This window comes from Conger conger, chromosome 18 (assembly GCF_963514075.1).
Source record: "Conger conger chromosome 18, fConCon1.1, whole genome shotgun sequence".
Lineage (NCBI taxonomy): Eukaryota > Metazoa > Chordata > Actinopteri > Anguilliformes > Congridae > Conger > Conger conger.
This window is the reverse complement of record NC_083777.1, coordinates 3,772,501-3,792,909: the sequence shown is the minus strand read 5'-3', so window position 1 is coordinate 3,792,909 and position 20,409 is coordinate 3,772,501. Positions and strand designations below refer to the sequence as shown.

The 20,409-nt window shown below is 50.2% G+C and overlaps 2 protein-coding genes across 7 annotated transcripts in view; both read right to left on the bottom strand.

The window, feature by feature from the left end:
• LOC133118073 (striatin-like) overlaps window positions 1-4,673 on the bottom strand; it is a 45,699-nt gene extending 41,026 nt beyond the window's left edge. For all 4 annotated transcript variants that reach the window (XM_061227757.1, XM_061227760.1, XM_061227758.1 and 1 more), the window contains exon 1: window positions 4,287-4,673. In XM_061227757.1, coding sequence (XP_061083741.1) covers window positions 4,287-4,499 — 213 coding nt within the window. In that variant the 5' untranslated portion in view covers window positions 4,500-4,673. The remainder of the gene's footprint in view (window positions 1-4,286) is intronic.
• A 1,307-nt stretch (window positions 4,674-5,980) lies between these two features.
• heatr5b (HEAT repeat containing 5B) overlaps window positions 5,981-20,409 on the bottom strand; it is a 39,320-nt gene continuing 24,891 nt past the window's right edge. For all 3 annotated transcript variants that reach the window (XM_061227749.1, XM_061227752.1, XM_061227750.1), the window contains exons 23-36: window positions 20,394-20,409; window positions 19,374-19,622; window positions 18,965-19,146; window positions 18,223-18,291; window positions 17,443-17,622; window positions 15,971-16,208; window positions 14,659-14,895; window positions 14,246-14,373; window positions 13,687-13,831; window positions 11,836-12,108; window positions 10,500-10,724; window positions 9,423-9,574; window positions 8,012-8,225; window positions 5,981-7,181 (exon numbers count right to left, since the gene is read on the bottom strand). The exon at window positions 20,394-20,409 is cut by the window's right edge and continues 164 nt beyond it. In XM_061227749.1, the coding sequence (XP_061083733.1) occupies window positions 6,874-7,181; window positions 8,012-8,225; window positions 9,423-9,574; window positions 10,500-10,724; window positions 11,836-12,108; window positions 13,687-13,831; window positions 14,246-14,373; window positions 14,659-14,895; window positions 15,971-16,208; window positions 17,443-17,622; window positions 18,223-18,291; window positions 18,965-19,146; window positions 19,374-19,622; window positions 20,394-20,409 (2,616 nt within the window). In that variant the 3' untranslated portion in view covers window positions 5,981-6,873. The remainder of the gene's footprint in view (window positions 7,182-8,011; window positions 8,226-9,422; window positions 9,575-10,499; window positions 10,725-11,835; window positions 12,109-13,686; window positions 13,832-14,245; window positions 14,374-14,658; window positions 14,896-15,970; window positions 16,209-17,442; window positions 17,623-18,222; window positions 18,292-18,964; window positions 19,147-19,373; window positions 19,623-20,393) is intronic.

Below are 20,409 nucleotides of genomic sequence, written 5' to 3'. Positions count from 1 at the left end.
CGTCTCTGCGCTAATCAGGTCTCTGCGCTAATCACGTCTCTGTGCTAATCACATCTCTGTGCTAATCAGGTCTCTGCGCTAATCAGGTCTCTGCGCTAATCACGTCTCAGCTAGCCTGCAGTGTCTCAGCTAGCCTGCAGTGTGTCAGCTAGCCTGCAGTGGGTCAGCTAGCCTGCAGTGGGTCAGCTAGCCTGCAGTGGGTCAGCTAGCCTGCAGTGCGTCAGCTAGCCTGCAGTGGGTCAGCTAGCCTGCAGTGGGTCAGCTAGCCTGCAGTGCGTCAGCTAGCCTGCAGTGCGTCAGCTAGCCTGCAGTGTGTCAGCTAGCCTGCAGTGGGTCAGCTAGCCTGCAGTGCGTCAGCTAGCCTGCAGTGTGTCAGCTAGCCTGCAGTGGGTCAGCTAGCCTGCAGTGGGTCAGCTAGCTAGCCACTAGCGCCCTGCTGACGTACGGGCCGGGGTAGGCCTGACATTCCGTCACCTCTCCAGAGAGCAGGATATCCTCGTCAGGCCACAAATCAGATGTTAAGTGACAAAAGGAGAGGTCTTTAAATAAGCCATGCTGGCACTACACTAGGCATGGACCAGTGTGAGATTTTGAGGGTATGATAAATGTAGCCAAAAATACCAGCGGTTTCACACCATGGCGGAATGCGTACTTCTCAAATGAGCTTTTAGAAAAAAAAACACAAAATAATCTTCTCATGTTTCTGCCATTGAACAAAATGCATTTATTATAAATTTTTTTCAAATAACATATAGAAAATAGATTAGATTAGGAACACTAGTGAATGTTATATAAACATTATATAAACATATAATTAAATATCTGAAAATAACAAACTTCTTAGTATTTCTCCATTTTGTACAGCATAAACAGCTAGGGACTTGCCCCAAAAAAAGCTCACGTTCAGTCCAGGCTGTGATGCAGAAAATTCACAGCATCTTAATTTCCTAAAGCTAAACTCTGTGCTTGCTGGATCCGTGTGGGATTACCTCAGGTTTCTTTGTGTTTTTGTTCTCTTTTGTCCAGCTGATTGTAATAGGGCCACCCTATATTCTGGAGTAACTGCTGATTCAAGAAATCGCCCACAGTTGGTTTAGCAATGCACAAGGTCACCTAATGGTGGTTCTCGGAGGTTGAGTGGCATTTGAAATTGGAAAATAAACTTGGTGTTGATCAACTACAAATATTTTAGCGTTCCCATGGTCACGGTCTTCATCACTATGCTCCCGTCTTTTTAATTCCCAGCAAATAAAACCTTTAAGCAGTCTGCTTCATGGACTGAGGCTCACAAATAAAATATCGAAGTAGTCTTGCTTGATTCGTGCAGCTGGTTTAGTAGTACTTATTGCAAGGTTTTTGTCGGGTAACAGGTCTAATGTTTTGTAAACACGACCACACAAACCATGGAAACAGACAAGGTAAAACAGGTCACGAGGGGAGACAGTGTGGCACAGTCTGTACGGTGGTTCAGACCGAACCCATGAACCCCAACCCATTACCTGTAAACATCTATACTTTTGCCTGTCTCACTAAGTTCACACGATGAGGGAAAACTGGCTAGCAAGGATAGCAAGCCAATTCTCCCATGACATATGCTTAGCTCACTATTCCAAGTGATGTCATTCTCTGACCATTTGTGTTGGCCTTTTTAACCGAAAAAACTGCAAACATCAAACTTTTTCCATAGACAGACAAGTCAGCAAGTGCTGACAGATAAGGCACTTGCACTGAAAACAAAACACTATGGCGTGCCCGGATGGAATGGAATGAGCGCAGCATACCATACAGAAAAGGCTCAAAGGTTTCTTCTATAACTTGATCACGGTTGTTTTACTGTTGCGCACAGGGGCAAGCAATATTAACAAAGGGAAAGAAAGAAACATAGTCAGTTGTGTGCCAATGAACAGAAAGCGGGCCAAAGTAAACATAATGAAAAATAAATGCTCACCTTCAATTAAAAAAGCAAAATTAGGGCAAAAGCAACAAACTAGACAGGCCCTCTTTCACAAACCCAAAAGCCCAATTACAAGCTCTTTAGCTAACGATATTTCAGGCCAATGACTGGGCAATGACAGGTCGCCATGCGTTCTTAAAGACGATACTTGAACCGCAAGACCCAACATGTCTTGAAACAAAATCTGGAGCTCACAGTTATGAGCTCAAGAGTGTAGAATGTGCATTGGGCTAAATCTTGCGCAAATAAAATCAACAATATACAGAGAACTGAAGCAGGAAAGAGACTGACAGAGATCACAGAGACTGACAGAGCAAAGTGACCTTAAACCAGTGGTCTTCAATCCTGGCCTGGAGAACCGCAGGGTCTGCTGGTTTTCCTTGTTACTCTGCACTTAATTAATCAATTGATTACACAGTGAACTCACCTCACCTGGATAGCTGGGTCTCAAAAGGGTGCTGATTTTAAGGTGAAAACAAAAACCAGCAGACCCAGTAGCTCTCCAGGTCCAGGGTTGGAGACCACTGCCTTAAAATGATCTCTAACATTAACCTAACTCAAGCTTAATAACCATGACCATGACCATAATCATAACCTTCAGGTTTGTCTTATCCATAACCCTACGGTTTCTCTAACCACAATTGTAGCTCAATAACCCTAACCCTAAGTACAGAAAAAGGAGCAAAACTTTAAGTCAACTTCCAATCTGATCTTTCACTACCAAAAATAGCAGACTGTAAAATACTAACCGTTTACACAGGTGACTAGGGGGGGGCACATGATTCACTGCAGAACTGAAATACAGTAACTTGGTGAATCATCGACAAGCTGGGACTCCAATATAAATAACTGGTGACTTTAACCGGAAGAAAAAAAACACAGATTTCTGCCTCACAGCAGCGATTCTTCAATTTGAGCGCAGCTTGCAGAAGCAGAATGCAAATAAAAACAGCTACATATTCTGCAGCGAACAGAGAAACGGTTGTAACTCTTCAGGACTTAACTACACACATAACTACATAATGAAACAAGTTTATGAAAAATGACAACAGAAGAGTAATGGTGAGAGTGAAGATGAGATGTGGTTCACATCTCATTCCTCAATGTAAATAAATATTGCCCCTAATTTCCAAGGGCGTCTTCACTCATGACAATTCAGAGATGTGAAGCAGGAGGTATGGAATGATAGACAGTCCCTTCTCGCTCTCTGTACCATCACCGTGGGAACTGACCGCATTTCATTTTCTGGTTCCAAGCTGCTTTTGGAACAGCGCTTGCAGGTTCATTCACAGGAACGGGACTGTACACATCTACTCCTCCTGGTTTTCATATGAAGGAAATTATCTTGATCAATCAAAATTGGTTCAATAGGCTTGCAGCAGAGTATGTTCTTAATTTTAATATAAATGTCACAATTAGAAACTCAGACACAATTAGCCACTTGATTGTGTCGTTGGGAGCGCCTATGGGAACCCCTGGAGGATAACCATTGGAATACAAGTTTAAATCCCTGCAAGGTCACATGGTGTAGACAAGCTGGTGGCCCAACCTATGAGCAGTTTAACACCCTTCTTCTAAGATGCTTCCTCAAAGTACCATTACGCTGTCAACTTGATTATTGTCCACATTTCTAAGAAAGCTGCCCAACGTCATCGCCAGCTAACGAGCTGATAAAACTCAGAGGGCAAGTTACGTTCCTAAAAAGGTTTCCATGGTGACAAATATGACCAGATTCTGTTAGATATAGCTAACAGCACAACGGTGTGTTCCAAACTCTTCGGTTTTTATCATGGCAATATATACATATATTTTTTTTACATCATTACCCACTAGAAATGTGCCGTTTGTGGTAAACTAGTAATACGTAAGACGTAATAATCTCAAAACGAGGTCAAATAAAGTGAATACTAAATGAAAGCCGATCATTTTGCAAGAGCTCATCGAAGCTGCGAAATAAAAAATAGAAAAAGTAATGTCCAAATCCAGGGCAGTGTGGCTAGGCTATAACGTTTGTAAGATACACAACCATATAGAATAGCTAACGTTAGCAGTAGCAGCAAGCTAACCCTGTACAATGCATAGTTGCATATCATCAAATGCCGAACGTTAGCTAGCTAGCTGGCTAGTTCGAAGTTAAAAGTAACTTATAGCGAAAGACTAACCAAGAACATCGAGTAACTTAGGCCAGATGTTCTGACGCTAGCCAGTGACATGTAACATCTTATATTGCTAACTAGCTAGCTAGCTTTTATGCATGAGGACTTCTCTGTTCTCTGCTAACTTATTGCTGCCAACTCTTAGCAATCGGGAGTTGCATTCCGATTAGCGTTACCTGTAACTCGGCCTTTTCCACATCCCATTGTGCTCTCTCCACCTCGAAGCGGGCCCACTCGTGCTGCAGGAAGTGTAAGATCCCAGGGATACTGTATTGAGACCTGGCCACCTCTCCCCCGTCGCCTTCGTGCAGCGGTCCTTTCCCACCGCCTGGCAATACGGAGTTATTATTGTTGTTGAAAAAGACGCCGGGCCCTGCCTGCTCATCCATGGCCAGGCCAGGAAAGAGGGCTCGGTTTGCTGGAGGCTGTCACTGATCCCCCGTCGTAGGACTTCTGCTGGGTCTTCGGTGTCCCTGATCTGCCACACGAAAAAGACGGAATATAGCGAGAGCTCGCTCTACTGGGGTAGCTAGCTGCTAACTCATTTCTGACAGCCAGCTGTCATTGGATGACGTCAAACCACAAGCCCTTGCCCACAAACTGTATCTTGGATTCCGATGCTATGATTCACGGGACTTGTAGTGTATTAAGTACTATCGCATTTTAATATCGTTGAACTCATTTTATTATCTAGTCTTTAAAGATTCTTAAGCAAGGTTTTAACTAGCAAATTAATTTTGAAATGTCACATCTGTATGTGACTCGTAACCAAGTTTATATATTTTTTAATGATAACGGAAAGAATTATACTTCTCATACGCACACAAACCGAAGCTGATCTGGAAGTAATGTTTTTAAATACCTTCACGTTTAGGTAATCAGTGCGCATGCTCTGGTTCCAAAAATGCCCCATAATCAAACATGGCAGCCTCCATGGATTGGCTTCATGCGCCATTGAGCAGCTCCCATAGGAATCAGTATGCAGTCTGCGGTTCTTATACATCTTGATCGTATAAATACTTAAAATATCAATGAATACATTCAAGTGATATTAAAAATAAGAACTTACACCAGTACCTTCACTACAGAGTATGGGAGAGGGGTCTCACAGATCGCTGTGAAATGTACAAACATGCTTAAGTTTGGGTGTTTCCCATTTCTTTATTAAGATTTAATTACTTAGAATCCATGATATCAAATTAGTGGGCAAATTCAGGAGACACAGGTGATGTTAAACATGATTTTATTCAGTTGTGCAGTTGTGAGCTTGATAAACATTTCACGAAACATTAAATAATGTAGTGATATTTCACAGAAACCAGAAGTTAAGACATATAAAAACCTAACTCTTAATGCTTTAATTGAATGCGATGAACATTTTTGTTATTTGTGTCCTTTTTTCCCCCCATTAACATTTTCCCATTATTTGCATTCTACTTTGATGAATCTTGTGTTCCTTTCTCTTCATCATATGTCCTTGCTATTTACATGAACCGATCGATGTGTGGCAATTGAAAAGGCAAACTGAAAGGTCAACCCGAGAAAACACATTCAACATCCTGATAAGACCATACCTTAAATAAATATGTTTATCTGTCCATCTTCATCAAACCGATCCTATTTTAATTCTTTAATTTTTTGCTCCATGAAGGAATACAGACAACTGCAGTTGGCCAGGCAGAATATACCCACAACACACTGCTTTAGAGAAGCAGAAGAACCCTACAGTTTGGACACTTGCTTGCTCTCAAAACCAACAGGCCATAAATGTACACTTCTCTGGCCTTGTTCTTCGGTTGGAAATTCCAAAAATCTACAGTATATAGCTTTGGCCAGTGTGTCCTTGTTAACCCCCCCCCCCCCCCCCCATGAGCTCTCCGCAATGAGAGGGAGAAGGCCCCTAAAAGACCCAGAGCGCAATGCACTGAAGGCACGGACCCCAACGCTGCAGGAGAGGACTCACTGAGGTGAGACAGCCCGCAGCTACAGACCGATGAGCGGGGAGGGAACTCCACCAAACTCCAGCGTTTAGTACAGAAACAGTTAAGGTGGTATGGTTACTTCCTGGTATTTCATGGACGGAAATCTGGACTAACGTCTGCATTCACCTCGCACCCACGTACTGCTCTGAGAAGCTTGTTTATGCTTTCTGTAAAAACGTCAGAATCCTGCCTCCACAGCAGGACCAGCGGAGGTGTAGTTTTTCGGGAAAACAGAATGACACAAAGAACCATCGGGATGGGGGGGATTATCAAATTAAATCAAAGTTGCTCTAAAAGCGGTCCCTTTAAAACACACTGCTTCTGGCTTCAAAAATCCACACTACAACATGAGACTCTGTATTTACACTTCAAGCAAAAACCTGTTAAAAATGATTCAGCAAAGACAGGAAGATGAAATGGGAGGCCTGCTAAACAAAGAAAAGCTAATGTCGTTTTAAAGCAGACAAATGGAGACGGAGGAATGGTAAAAAGAAATGCAGAAAGGAAGACAGAAGAGGAGTAAGAAAGAGACAGAGAGATGAAGGAAGAGAAAGGGGAGAGAGATACAGAAAGGGGGGAGAGATAGAGAGCTAGAGTGAGAGAGGCAGATAGAGAGAGGGAGAGAGTGAGAAACGGAGAGAGAGAGAGGCAGATAGAGAGAGGGAGAGTGAGAGACAGATGGAGAGAGAGGCAGATAGAGAGAGTGAGAGTGAGAGACAGATGGAGAGAGAGAGAGAGAGAGGCAGATAGAGAGAGGGAAAGAGTGAGAGAGAGCGCACACTCAGAAGAAGCTGGTTTTCAGTTTGATGGTGGGCGCAGCCTGCACGGTGGGCAGGGCCAGCCTGGCGGCTGCCTTGGCCTTGCTGCTGGCCTGATTGGCCAGGACGGCCGTCTCCAGGCGGGTCTTGAGCTCGGGCGCCGCCCCGATGACGGCCCGGAAGGCGGCGGGGTAGAGGGGCCCGATGCGCATCAGGTCCTGCAGGGCAGAGTGGTGGAGCCCCCTGGAGGCCGGGGGGGCGGACGACAGGGCGTTCTCATCCAGCAGGTAGGAGATCAGCGTGGGCACCAGCAGAGCCAGCAGCTGTACTCCTGCTCCAGAGAGAGGGGGGAAGGGTCACACAGGGCACCTCCTGTCTGAGACACTGCAAAAACAGCAGGGCACTTCCTGTCTGAGATATTGCACAACGGCTCTGCAGCACTATGAGACTGAGTATGCTCTTAGTCTTCGCTGAGATTTACAGCTAAATTGATACATTCCAATTCCTCGGTGGGGACGATAAGCTCTGTCGTCAGCACACACAGGACTACACGGTAAAAGAAGAGGGCAGGGCGATCCCAGGAGGGTCAGTGTGAGGGTGAGGGAGAGGGAGGGAGGGTGAGGGTCAGTGTGAGGGTGAGGGAGAGGGAGGGAGGGTGAGGGTCAGTGTGAGAGGGTGAGGCTGTGGAGAGGGTCAGTGTGAGGGTGAGGGAGAGATGGTGAGGGTCAGTGTGAGGGTGAGGGTCAGTGTGTGAGGTTGAGGCTGTGGAGAGGGTCGGTGTGAGGGAGAGAGGGTGAGGGTGAGGGAGAGAGGGTAAGGGTTGGTGAGAGGGTGAGGCTGTGGAGAGGGTCAGTGTGAGGGTGAGGGAGAGATGGTGAGGGTCAGTGTGAGGGTGAGGGTCAGTGTGTGAGGTTGAGGCTGTGGAGAGGGTCGGTGTGAGGGAGAGAGGGTGAGGGTGAGGGAGAGAGGGTAAGGGTTGGTGTGAGGGTGAGGCTGTGGAGAGGGTCAGTGTGAGAGGGTGAGGCTGTGGAGAGGGTCAATGTGAGAGGGTGAGGCTGTGGAGAGGCTCAGTGTGAGAGGGTCAGTGTGAGAGGGTGAGGCTGTGGAGAGGGTCAGTGTGAGAGGGTGAGGCTGTGGAGAGGGTGAGGCTGTGTGACTCACGGTTGTGCTCCTCTCCCAGGCCCACCAGGCCCTCCAGCACGCGGGTGCCCTCCTGCACGGCCTGCAGCTCGGCGGGGCTCTGCGGGCGGACGCGCTCCACGCCCTTCAGCCTCTCCACCACCAGGGGCGCCAGTGCGTGGATGTAGGGCGTAGACAGGGCGCGGCTCGGGTGCTGGAACACCGACAGCAGCAGCTGGTAGCAGCGCGCCTGGATCTGCAGCAGGAGCACAGGCAGCGCCCCCGAGAGGAGTCACACACTACACAGTCTAGAGGAGTCACACACTACAGACAGTCTGGAGGAGTCACACACTACACACAGTCTAGAGGAGTCACACACTACACACAGTCTGGAGGAATCACACACTACACACAGTCTGGAGCAGGTCACACACTACACACAGTCTGGAGGAGTCACACACTACACACAGTCTGGAGGAGTCACACACTACACACAGTCTGGAGGAGTCACACACTACACACAGTCTGGAGGAGTCACACACTACACACAGTCTGGAGGAGTCACACACTACACACAGCTACACAACACAAACACACAGGGGCCCAGTAACACACAGCTTGGAGGAGGTCCACACACTACACACAGCTGCACGGACTCACAACCCAAACACACTCCTACACCGTTAACCCTTTCTAGTTCTAAGTCAGTGTTCTAGGACTCAATTGCTTTCAATTATCAGTCATGGTGTCACATCAGTGTTACAATGTTCAGTGTCAAGAATATTCTGATCACAAATTTGTGATTTCACATAGTGTAAGACCACAATATGACCTCACAGTCAGAATATGACCTCACATGACCACAGTACGTCCTATCACAACAACGTGCCCACAAAACGAGACCTCTCAGTATGAGCGTAAAGAGCAGGTAAAACAAAGAAAACGAAAAGAACTCAATCTCTCCTCCCCATCTGCACTACGGAACACAGCCAGCCTTTTCTAGCTGACAGAGAGAATCTGCTGGAATGGATCTGCACTTAGTGAGCAAATGCGTCATGGGAAATATCAGTGACACATTCAGGCCCTCTCTGCTGCAGGAATGAGATTAAAGAGCAGCCCCCGGAGTGTTTCATCTCCCATTGTCTGTTAAATGCCTCCCGAGTGCAGTGGAGGAATAAAGACTCGGATCGCATTCTCTCCAGATCACTCTGCGCACACACACACCGACAGAGCTCACACACGGCATGAGAGAACACGTCTCCCTGGCAACGGCCGGGGCTGCAAGCCTCCCGAACGCTCTCTTTCATGCCTGCGTTTCCCATAACAGTGGGAGACGGGGACGTGGCATTCTAAACTGAAGGGAGTTATCAGTTTCATGTGGAATTTGAGTGCGAGTAGGGTGGTTTTGTGCAGAGGGGTGCAGAGCCCCACGCAGGGTCTGAGGTGCGGGTACCGAGGGTTCGCTGGAGTTCAGGGCGTTGCGGAAGAGGTCCATGCAGCCCTTCTGCAGAGACGAGACCCCCACCACCTCGTTCCCGGCCGACAACAGGAACAGGGTGACGGCCGTCAGCATGCTGACCTCATCCATGTCGGGTCTGGACTCGTCTGAGGGAGAAACACCCAGAATAACACTTCTGCTGTGTGAGCGTGTTCCTGTCAGGCTAGCGGCAGGCTGAACTCCACTGATAAAACCGTGTAAAATTCTGTGACATTTTTTATTTTATTTTGGATGGCTGCTGCCACACTTCATACTCCTCTGAAAACTGACCCGAGACATTGTTTCTGTCACTTACATACAATAGCTTAGTTTAGACTAGTGTGCGTGTGTTTATCCGTGTGTGTACACATGTGTAATTGTGTGTGTGTGTACGTGTGTATAATTGTATGTGTGTGTGTACGTGTATGTGTGTACGTGTGTATAATTGTATGTGTGTGTGTACGTGTGTATCATTTTGTGTGTGTGTGTGCGCATGTGTGTACATGTGTATAATTGTGTGTGTGCGTGTAGGTGTGTGTGTGTGTGTGTGTGTACATGTGTGTAATTGTGTGTGTGCATGTGTAGGTGTGTGTGTGTGTGTGTATAATTGTGTATAATTGTGTGTGTGCGCATGTGTAGGTGTGTGTGTGTATAATTGTGTATAATTGTGTGTGTGCATGTGTAGGTGTGTGTGTGTGTCTGTGTGTGTGTATAATTGTGTATAAGTGTGTGTGTGTGTGCATGTGTAGGTGTGTGTGTGTATAATTGTGTGTGTGCATGTGTAGGTGTGTGTGTGTGTGTGTGTATAATTGTGTATAAGTGTGTGCGTATAAGTGTGTATAAGTGTGTGTGTGCATGTGTAGGTGTGTGTGTGTGTGTCTGTGTGTGTGTATAATTGTGTATAAGTGTGTGTGTGTGTGCATGTGTAGGTGTGTGTGTGTGTATAATTGTGTGTGTGCATGTGTAGGTGTGTGTGTGTGTGTGTGTGTGTGTATAATTGTGTATAAGTGTGTGTGTGTGTGTGTATAAGTGTGTATAAGTGTGTGTGTGTACCTGGCTGTGAGTACTCCAGCACAGAGGCCAGGCTGCTCCTGACCAGGGCGCTCCACTGTTTGTGGGTCTTCTCCTCGCGGGCCAGGGGGGAGGTGAGGATGGTCTTCAGCCCCTGCAGGGCGGCCGTGACGGGGGCCGGGACGGCGCTGTCCGGGCTCCTCATCGTCGTCTCCCGCAGAACCCCCGTCAGGAGGAACAGGATTGTGGGCAGGACCGTCATACTGCCTGTAGGGGCAGAGCCAGCACACACCAGTCTCACATCAGAGCCAGCACACACCAGTCTCACATCAGAACCAGCACACACCAGTCTCACATCAGAGCCAGCACACACCAGTCTCACATCAGAACCAGCACACACCAGTCTCACATCAGAACCAGCACGCACCAGTCTCACATCAGAGCCAGCACACACCAGTCTCACATCAGAACCAGCACACACCAGTCTCACATCAGAACCAGCACACACCAGTCTCACATCAGAGCCAGCACACACCAGTCTCCCATCAGAACCAGCACACCAGTCTCCCATCAGAGCCAGCACACACCAGTCTCCCATCAGAGCCAGCACACACCAGTCTCCCATCAGAACCAGCACACACCAGTCTCACATCAGAGCCAGCACACACCAGTCTCCCATCAGAACCAGCACACCAGTCTCCCATCAGAGCCAGCACACACCAGTCTCCCATCAGAACCAGCACACCAGTCTCACATCAGAACCAGCACGCTGCAGTCTCACATCAGAACCAGCATGCTGCAGTCTCACATCAGAACCAGCACACACCAGTCTCCCATCAGCCTGCTATGAGCTACACACACTGCATAATCCGTGTTTTAAGAGAAGCACACAGGGTTTGAAAAAAAAGTGCTTTGAGTTTCCAGAAACACGCTATATGAATGCAAGAAAGAATCATAATTATTATATTATGAAAAATAATAATATGTGTGAGAAAGAAAGAAAAATGGGATTTTAAGCCTTGGATGGAATGTGGAATTACTCAGACTGGGTAAAGGCCTAAAGGGTGCATTGTGGGGATTCTTTGTCCCTGTGAAAGAGGAGGTGTGCGAGAGAATGAGTGTTTCTCTCCCTACCCACATGGTGTGCGAGACAGAATCCTACTGCACGGTGTGAGAGACAGAATGAGTGTGTGTGTGCGTGTGTATGTGTGTGTGTGTGTGTGTGTGTGTGTGTGTGTGTGTGTGTGAGTGTGTGCGTGTGTATGTGTGTGTGTGTGTGTGTGTGTGTGTGTGTATTTCTCTCCCGACCGACGGTGTGTGAGACAATCCTACCGCACGGACAGAATGAGTGTGTGTGTGTGTGTGTGTGTCTCCCTACCTGCGGGGGAGCAGAGTGAGGGCAGCTCGGACAGGATGGTGACGGTTGCCGCGACGAGTCGCGCGCTGTCGTCGGGCAGACGCTGGGGTCTGTAGGGCAGGTGGCTGGGCGAGTCGCTCACGCGCGTGTTTAACCGAGGGAGGTGGCGCACCAGGATGAACACCAGCAGCTCCATGGTGGCGTACACCAAGGACTTCCCCGGCAGGAGCTCCCCGCTGTCACCCCCCTCTCCCAGGGCCGAGGCCACATCCTTCTCACTGGCGTCCTCTTTACCTGGAGGAGACGAGCACACAGCGCTAACAAATATGCACAGTGCTAACAAAGAGCTGTGCTAACAAACACACACAGTGCTAACAAAGGGCAGTGCCAACAAACACACACAGTGCTAACGAAGGGCAGTGCTAACAAACACACAGCATGGCTCTGAGCTGAAACACGGTGTTGTGTGAGCTGGCCCTGTAACATGGCTCTGAGCTGAAACACGGTGTTGTGTGAACGGGCCCTGTAACATGGCTCTGAGCTGAAACACGGTGATGTGTGAGCTGGCCATGTAACATGGCTCTGAGCTGAAACACGGTGTTGTGTGAATGGGCCCTGTAACATGGCTCTGAGCTGAAACACGGTGTTGTGTGTAACATGGCTCTGAGCTGAAACACGGTGTTGTGTGAGCTGGCCCTGTAACATGGCTCTGAGCTGAAACACGGTGTTGTGTGAGCTGGCCATGTAACATGGCTCTGAGCTGAAACACGGTGTTGTGTGAGCTGGCCCTGTAACATGGCTCTGAGCTGAAACACGGTGTTGTGTGAACAGGCCCTGTAACATGGCTCTGAGCTGAAACACGGTGTTGTGTGTAACATGGCTCTGAGCTGAAACACGGTGTTGTGTGTAACATGGCTCTGAGCTGAAACACGGTGTTGTGTGTAACATGGCTCTGAGCTGAAACACGGTGTTGTGTGAGAGGGCCCTGTAACATGGCTCTGAGCTGAAACACGGTGTTGTGTGAGAGGGCCCTGTAACATGGCTCTGAGCTGAAACACGGTGTTGTGTGAACGGGCCCTGTAACATGGCTCTGAGCTGAAACACGGTGTTGTGTGAGAGGGCCCTGTAACATGGCTCTGAGCTGAAACACGGTGTTGTGTGAGCTGGCCCCTGTAACATGGCTCTGAGCTGAAACACGGTGTTGTGTGTAACATGGCTCTGAGCTGAAACACGGTGTTGTGTGTAACATGGCTCTGAGCTGAAACACGGTGTTGTGTGTAACATGGCTCTGAGCTGAGACACGGTGTTGTGTGTAACATGGCTGAGCTGAAACACGGTGTTGTGTGAGCTGGCCCTGTAACATGGCTCTGAGCTGAAACACGGTGTTGTGTGTAACATGGCTCTGAGCTGAAACACGGTGTTGTGTGTAACATGGCTCTGAGCTGAAACACGGTGTTGTGTGTAACATGGCTCTGAGCTGAAACACGGTGTTGTGTGAGAGGGCCCTGTAACATGGCTCTGAGCTGAAACACGGTGTTGTGTGAGAGGGCCCTGTAACATGGCTCTGAGCTGAAACACGGTGTTGTGTGAACGGGCCCTGTAACATGGCTGAGCTGAAACACGGTGTTGTGTGAGAGGGCCCTGTAACATGGCTCTGAGCTGAAACACGGTGTTGTGTGTAACATGGCTCTGAGCTGAAACACGGTGTTGTGTGAGCTGGCCCTGTAACATGGCTCTGAGCTGAGACACAGTGTTGTGTGTAACATGGCTCTGAGCTGAAACACGGTGTTGTGTGTAACATGGCTGAGCTGAAACACGGTGTTGTGTGTAACATGGCTGTGGCACGTGTGTAAAAGGCAGTGGGGGGCTCACTCTTCAGGCTCCTCCTCTGCTCCAGGTGCTCCTGGGCGGCGCGGATGGTGTCCTGCACCACGGCGGCCACCTGCAGCTGCACGGCGGGCGGGTCGCGGGTCAGCAGCAGCCGGTGCAGCACGTTCAGCAGCTCCACCCCCAGCAGCTGCAGCACACACACCGGCCAATGGTCAGCCTCCACGGCGGTCACATGGTCACACAGTCACATCCTCATAAACTGAGGAACCAGGCTGGCTCATTATAGCTCTTTCACACGGTGCACAGGGGGATTACGCCTGCGTGCCCATACCCAAGAGGGGGGATATGAGGGTGGTATATGGGGGGGTATACGGGGGGGTATACGTGGGTGGTATATGGGGGGGTATATGGTGGGGTATATGTGGGTGGTATATGGGGAGTGGTATATATGGTGGCATATGGGGGGGTGGTATATATGATGGTATATTTGGGGGGGTATATGGTGGGGTATACGTGGGTGGTATTTGGGGGGGTACATGGGTGGTATTTGGGGGGGGTACATGGGGGTATATGGGGGGGTATACGGGGGGTATATGGGTACCTGGTCCTCAGCGATGTGCGTTCGGGCGCAGGGGGCCTCCAGCAGGGTGCAGAGGGCGTGCAGACAGGACATAACGTGCTCGATGGGCTCCTCCGGCCGCGGGAAGCACAGGAACTCGATACTGACACCTGGAGGACGCACGGCAAAACACACTCACACACACTTCACCTGCCATATCACAACTAATGAGAAAGTCCACATACTGCGGGACGGTAGTATTTATTAAATCAATATTCCTATATCAGGCTGCTGAGAGGGGTGGCGTTTGGGTCCCTAACAGCATGTTGTGAGGGGTGGCGTTTGGGTCCCTAGCAGCATGTTGTGAGGGGTGGTGTTTGGGTCCCTAGCAGCATGTTGTGAGGGGTGGTGTTTGGGTCCCTAGCAGCATGTTGTGAGGGGTGGTGTTTGGGTACCTAGCAGCAGATGCATCTTGTCCTTCACCAGCTCCTCCGGGCTCTTGCTCACAGCGGGGGGGCAGACCGGGGCCCCGGGGCCCCTGGGTGGGAGGGGCGGGGAGTCGCCGGGCCCCTCACTGGCCCCGAACCCGGTGCTGCTCAGCCACAGGGCCACAGCGTGCAGCAAGGGGGCCCAGGAGCTGCGGTAGTGCATGCGTGCCGTGTCGATGGTCTCCGGCGTGTAGAACGCCCCTCCTGCCACGGGACAGACGCACAGACAGGTGTGACTGACGCCAGGGAGGGGAACAGCACACGAGTGACATCACAAGAGTCTCAAGAAAATGTCTCTCTTTCCAGAGACCAAGTCTGTGCTCCTTCGTCAAAGCCACAATGCAGCTGAGAAATAAGAAAAAGAGACATAGGCCAAGCGATAGGCTTACCGAAATGAACAGTTTGTATCAGCTTTAAGAAAAAAAGAGAGCACGGGTGTATATTTGGGATCATTGTCTTGCTGTGGGATGAAGCATGAACCAATGAGTTTGGAGGCGTTTGCTTGAACTTGTGCAGATAACTTCTGTACCATTTAGAATTAATTATGCTGCTGCTACAGCAGTTACACTGAGGGGGTCCAGGCAGGGGTAGGTGCAGGGTCGGGGACAGTAAGGCACAGGGTTGGGGGCAGGAAGGGCGCAGTAAGGGGGCAGTAAGGCGCAGGGTCAGGGGCAGTAACGGGGCAGTAAGGCGCAGGGTCAGGGGCAGTAAGGTGTGGGGTCTGGTCAGGGGCAGTAAGGGGACAGTAAGGGGACAGTATGGGGGCAGTAAGGCACAGGGTCGGGGGCAGTAAGGGCGCAGTAAGGGGGCAGTAAGGCGCAGGGTCAGGGGCAGTAAGGTGTGGGGTCTGGTCAGGGGCAGTATGGGGGCAGTAAGGCACAGGGTCGGGGGCAGTATGGGGGCAGTAAGGCACAGGGTCGGGGGCAGTAAGGGGGCAGTAAGGCTCAGGGTCAGGGCCAGTAACGGGGCAGTAAGGCGCAGTAAGGGGGCAGTAAGGGGGCAGTAAGGGGCGCAGGCCGTACCCTCAGGGGGCAGTAAGGGGGCAGTAAGGGGCGCAGGCCGTACCCTCAGGGGGCAGTAAGGGGGCAGTAAGGGGCGCAGGCTGTACCCTCAGGGGGCAGTAACGGGGCAGTAAGGCGCAGTAAGGGGGCAGTAAGGGGGCAGTAAGGGGCGCAGGCCGTACCCTCAGGGGGCAGTAAGGGGGCAGTAAGGGGCGCAGGCTGTACCCTCAGGGGGCAGTAAGGCGCAGTAAGGGGGCAGTAAAGGGCGCAGGCCGTACCCTCAGGGGGCAGCTGGCTGGCGAACTCGGCGGGCAGGGTGAGCAGGGCGTAGTCCCTCAGGGCAGCCAGCCATAGGCGGCTGAGGGCGGGCAGCTCCGGCTGCACCAGCATGATCAGGCTGTCCGGGGGCAGCACGTCCTCCGCCCCCTCCTCTTCCTCGTCTTCCTCACCGCCCCGTGCGGGCTGCTCCGGCCGGTTCTCAGCCTCCTTCTTTACCGCCATGGCAACCACGTACACCTGGGCAGCGTGGGAACAGAGAGCCAGGGAGGGACAGTGAGACATGCGGTCTGTTCTGGAAGCCATGAGTCAGCTACATAAAGACGGTAAGAAGTTACTTCTGGAATGTGCAGAAATTGCCAAACCAAATTCACTGAGTTGTGTACTTGCACATTATATGAATGATTATATTATATGGAATATGGAAAGATTGGCCTATCCTGTCCCGGTGTTTTGCTATAGGTCAGCATTGTGAAAGCAGGGATCGTCAAAATCTGGCCCTCAAATCCTACAGTGTGTTACAGTGCTACGGTGATGCGTTACAGCGTGACGTTACAGTGATGCGTTACGGTGATGCGTTACGGTGTGATGTTACAGTGATGCGTTTCAGCATGATGTTACAGTGATGCGTTTCAGCATGATGTTACAGTGATACGTTTCAGCATGACGTTACAGTGATACGTTACAGTGATGCGTTAGTGTGATGTTACAGTGATGCATTTCAGCATTATGTTACAGTGCGTTACAGTGTTACAGTGATGCATTACAGTGTGATGTTACAGTGATGTGTTACAGTGATGCGTGACGTTAGTGTGATGTTACAGTGATGTGTTAGTGTTACAGTAATGCATTCCAGTGTTCCAGTGATGTGTTACAGTAATGCATTAGTGTTACAGTAATGCGTTACAGTGATGCGTTACGGTGTTACAGTGATGCGTTACGGTGATGTGTTACAGTGATGCGTTACAGTGTTGCGTTACAGTGTGATGTTACAGCATGACGTTACGATGATGCGTTACAGTGTTACAGTGGTGCGTTACGGTGATGCGTTACAGTGATGCGTTACGGTGATGCGTTATAGTGATGCGTTACGGTGATGCATTACGGTGATGTGTTACGGTGATGCGTTACGGTGATGTGTTACGGTGATGCGTTACGGGGATGCGTTACGGGGATGCGTTACAGTGTGATGTTACAGTGATGCGTTACGGTGATGCGTTACAGTGTGATGTTACGGTGATGCGTTACGGGGATGCGTTACAGTGTGATGTTACGGTGATGCATTACAGTGATGCGTTACGGTGATGCGTTACGGAGATGCGTTACGGAGATGCGTTACAGTGATGCGTTAGCGATGATGCGTTACAGTGTGATGTTACGGTGATGCGTTACGGTGATGCGTTACGGTGATGCGTTACGGTGATGCGTTACGGTGTGATGTTACAGTGATGCGTTGGCGGGGGTGGGGCCTCACCTCGGCCCAGGCCTTCAGCACGGCCAGCTTCTCCATGGTGGTGGCGCTCTCGCTGTACAGCTGGCTGGAGGACCCCTTCCCAGCCTGCACCTTGTCCAGCGAGGACACCAGCAGGTTGTGCACCCTCCGCAGGTCGTTAAGGTCGCTCACCACTCCGCTGCCGATCCAGGTGCTGCACACCTGGGCGAGACAGGTGCAGCATGTCTCAGCACGGTGCCGCTAACATCGCTAACACACTCTCCGCCCAGACACGAGGCATCAGGCCTGGGTCAACTACGCAACTGTTCTGGGTTCAAATACTTGTGTGCTCAATTGATCTTGCCTGATCCTGGTCCAAAGCCTATCCCAGCATACATTGGGCGAAAGGCAGGAACACATCCTGGACAGGTCGCCAGTCCATCGCAGGGCACACACACCATTCACTCCTACACTCATACCTATGGGCAATTTAGACTCTCCAATCAGCCTAACCTGCATGTCTTTGGACTGTGGGAGGAAACCGGAGTACGACCGACCGGGCTACCCACTGCACCATCCGTGCCGCCCATTGTGTATCAGTCAAACCTAAAATACTTCCTGCTTAGAACTGGTTCTGCATTGCAAAGGAGGAACCAGGGATTTTGCTGGTAGATGCCTTTATGCCAAGTACAGAGATGACGTAAAGTAAATCAGCCCCCCCATTTTCATCTGCAATGACGATGTATATCAGTCCACTCTCCACGCTGTACAATTTGGGCCCAAACCCAGCTGGCCCCATCTGAGGAACGTCCCAAATCTTACCTGGCAGGCCTTGGCTGTGATGTCAGAGGGCGTGTCCGGGGAGAAGGCTGGTCGCAGCGCGGCTCCCACCTGCAGCACAGAGACGAGGGAGTGAGTAAGGGCTGAGGGGCGGGCCTGCGTGCGCTACCGCTAACCGCGTGCTAACGCCCGCGCCAACGCAGCGGAGCTCCGACCAGTCCCACCTCACCTGGAGCCAAAACATTCCTGTTATGCCCAAACTGCCGTTCTGCCACATTATCTGTCTTGAATTACTACTGGTGCAGTGAGTGACATCACGGCTGAGGGGAAAGGGAGGTGATGTAATGGGTGAGCTGTGGAAGCTTATTGGCTGCTTCTGTTCCAGTGAGTGTGAAATCACAGCTGGGAGAGAGGTGATGTAATGGGGAATGTAGCAATGCGTTTTGAGGCTTGTTGAGGCATGTTGAGGCATGTTGAAGCATGTTGAGTCATGTTGAAGCGTGTTGAAGTGTGTTGAGGCGTGTTGAGGCGTGTTGAAGCATGTTGAGGCATGTTGAGGCATGTCGAGGTATGTCGAAGCATGTCGAGGCATGTCGAAGCATGTTGAGGCATGTTGAAGCATGTTGAAGCATGTTGAGGCATGTTGAAGCATGTTGAGGCATGTCGAAGCATGTTGAGGCATGTTGAAGCATGTTGAAGCATGTTGAGGCATGTTGAAGCATGTTGAAGCATGTTGAAGCATGTTGAGGCATGTTGCATCATTGTTGAGGCATGTTGAGCTCACGTTGGCCTGGTACTGCTCCAGGATGACGTGTCCGGGGAACTCAGGCTCCGGCACGGCGGCAAACTTCTTGATGATGTCCTCGAGCGCCTGCAGCCCCGCCATGCGCAGCTGGTTACTGTGGTCTGTGGCGGCCATGAAGGCCATGCGGATCAGGTCTGACAAGTGCAGCACCAACAGGTCTCCTGTGGAGAGAGAGAGACTACTAATAAGAGACTGTAATTCAGCCTTTAACTATTAAAATGGTCTGAAGTTTTTAAATGCTCTGAATTTTTAAATGATTTGTTTTTCTATTATGGTTTTGATATTGTTGAATATTGTATGTTGTATTATCTGGTGTAAAGGAACATGTAAGAAAGGAAATGAATAAAGGCGGAGCGCGGGTGTTAGCCGTTAGCATGCGGCGGCGTACCCTTGGGGTTCTTGGCGTGGGCAGAGCGGGCGGTCGCCAGATCGAAGTGCGCCCCGTCTGCGTTCTCACACAGCAGCACGATGCGGCACAGGCAGTCCGCCGCGAACACGCGGGTCACCCAGCGGGGCGCCACGGACGGCTTGTTCTTGTCGTCCTCCCCCAGGGCCGTGAACATGATGTCATCGTCCATCTCGTCCTTCTTCTCCTCGTCCTCCTTACGCATCTCCAGGGCGACGGCCCCCCCCACCTCTGCGGGGGAAACAGCCGGAAAACCCTCTTTACCCGGGGGGGTGGGCCACACCCGCTCGGAGGAGCCAACTGGGTCATAATAGGCCTGCCTCTATAGACCGCTGCATTTATATGGCGCTTTTCTTTCCAGTGATTAGGGGGGAACTCGCCTCAACCACCATCGATGAGGCAGCCATTTTGTGCCAAAACGCACCTGATCTCCACCAAGCTGCAATCTCAGTGGCACAAACAGACAACTGACAGCATGGCATCTCAGTTTGAAACTCTCGGGTTACCACATTTGCCAGTAAAACAAAATGAAACTCTCGAGCAGGGGAGTATCTCAACCCTAATGCCCCATTCGGAAAAGCACAGACGGCTGAAGAGACGCACATAGTGTTGTCTCTGAACACCCCTAATATGTAGTAGACGTTTGCCTCATTAGTGGGGTTTCTATCCAACCGTTCTTTATGCTAATTTTGAATTTTGAATCATGGAAACGCCTGTTTTTTTACGCCTGGCCGGAGTGGAAATGTTGGCATATACGTAAATAAAGAGAAGACACAATAAATGGTGATGGAAACTGATTTTCCTAATAAATGACAACATGACAGGGACCAAAGTCAAATGGCAGCTGGCCCACTTGGATTATGTAATCTTGTAGCCTCAGATGATGGAAACTATGATTCGTATTTTGCTTTGCCGACTTTTTTAGAACATTCGCTCAACACTTGGATGGAAGCTGAACCATTGTCCCCCTAAATGTCAGAGATGGACACAGCGGGCACTCACCAGTGGTGGCAGCCAG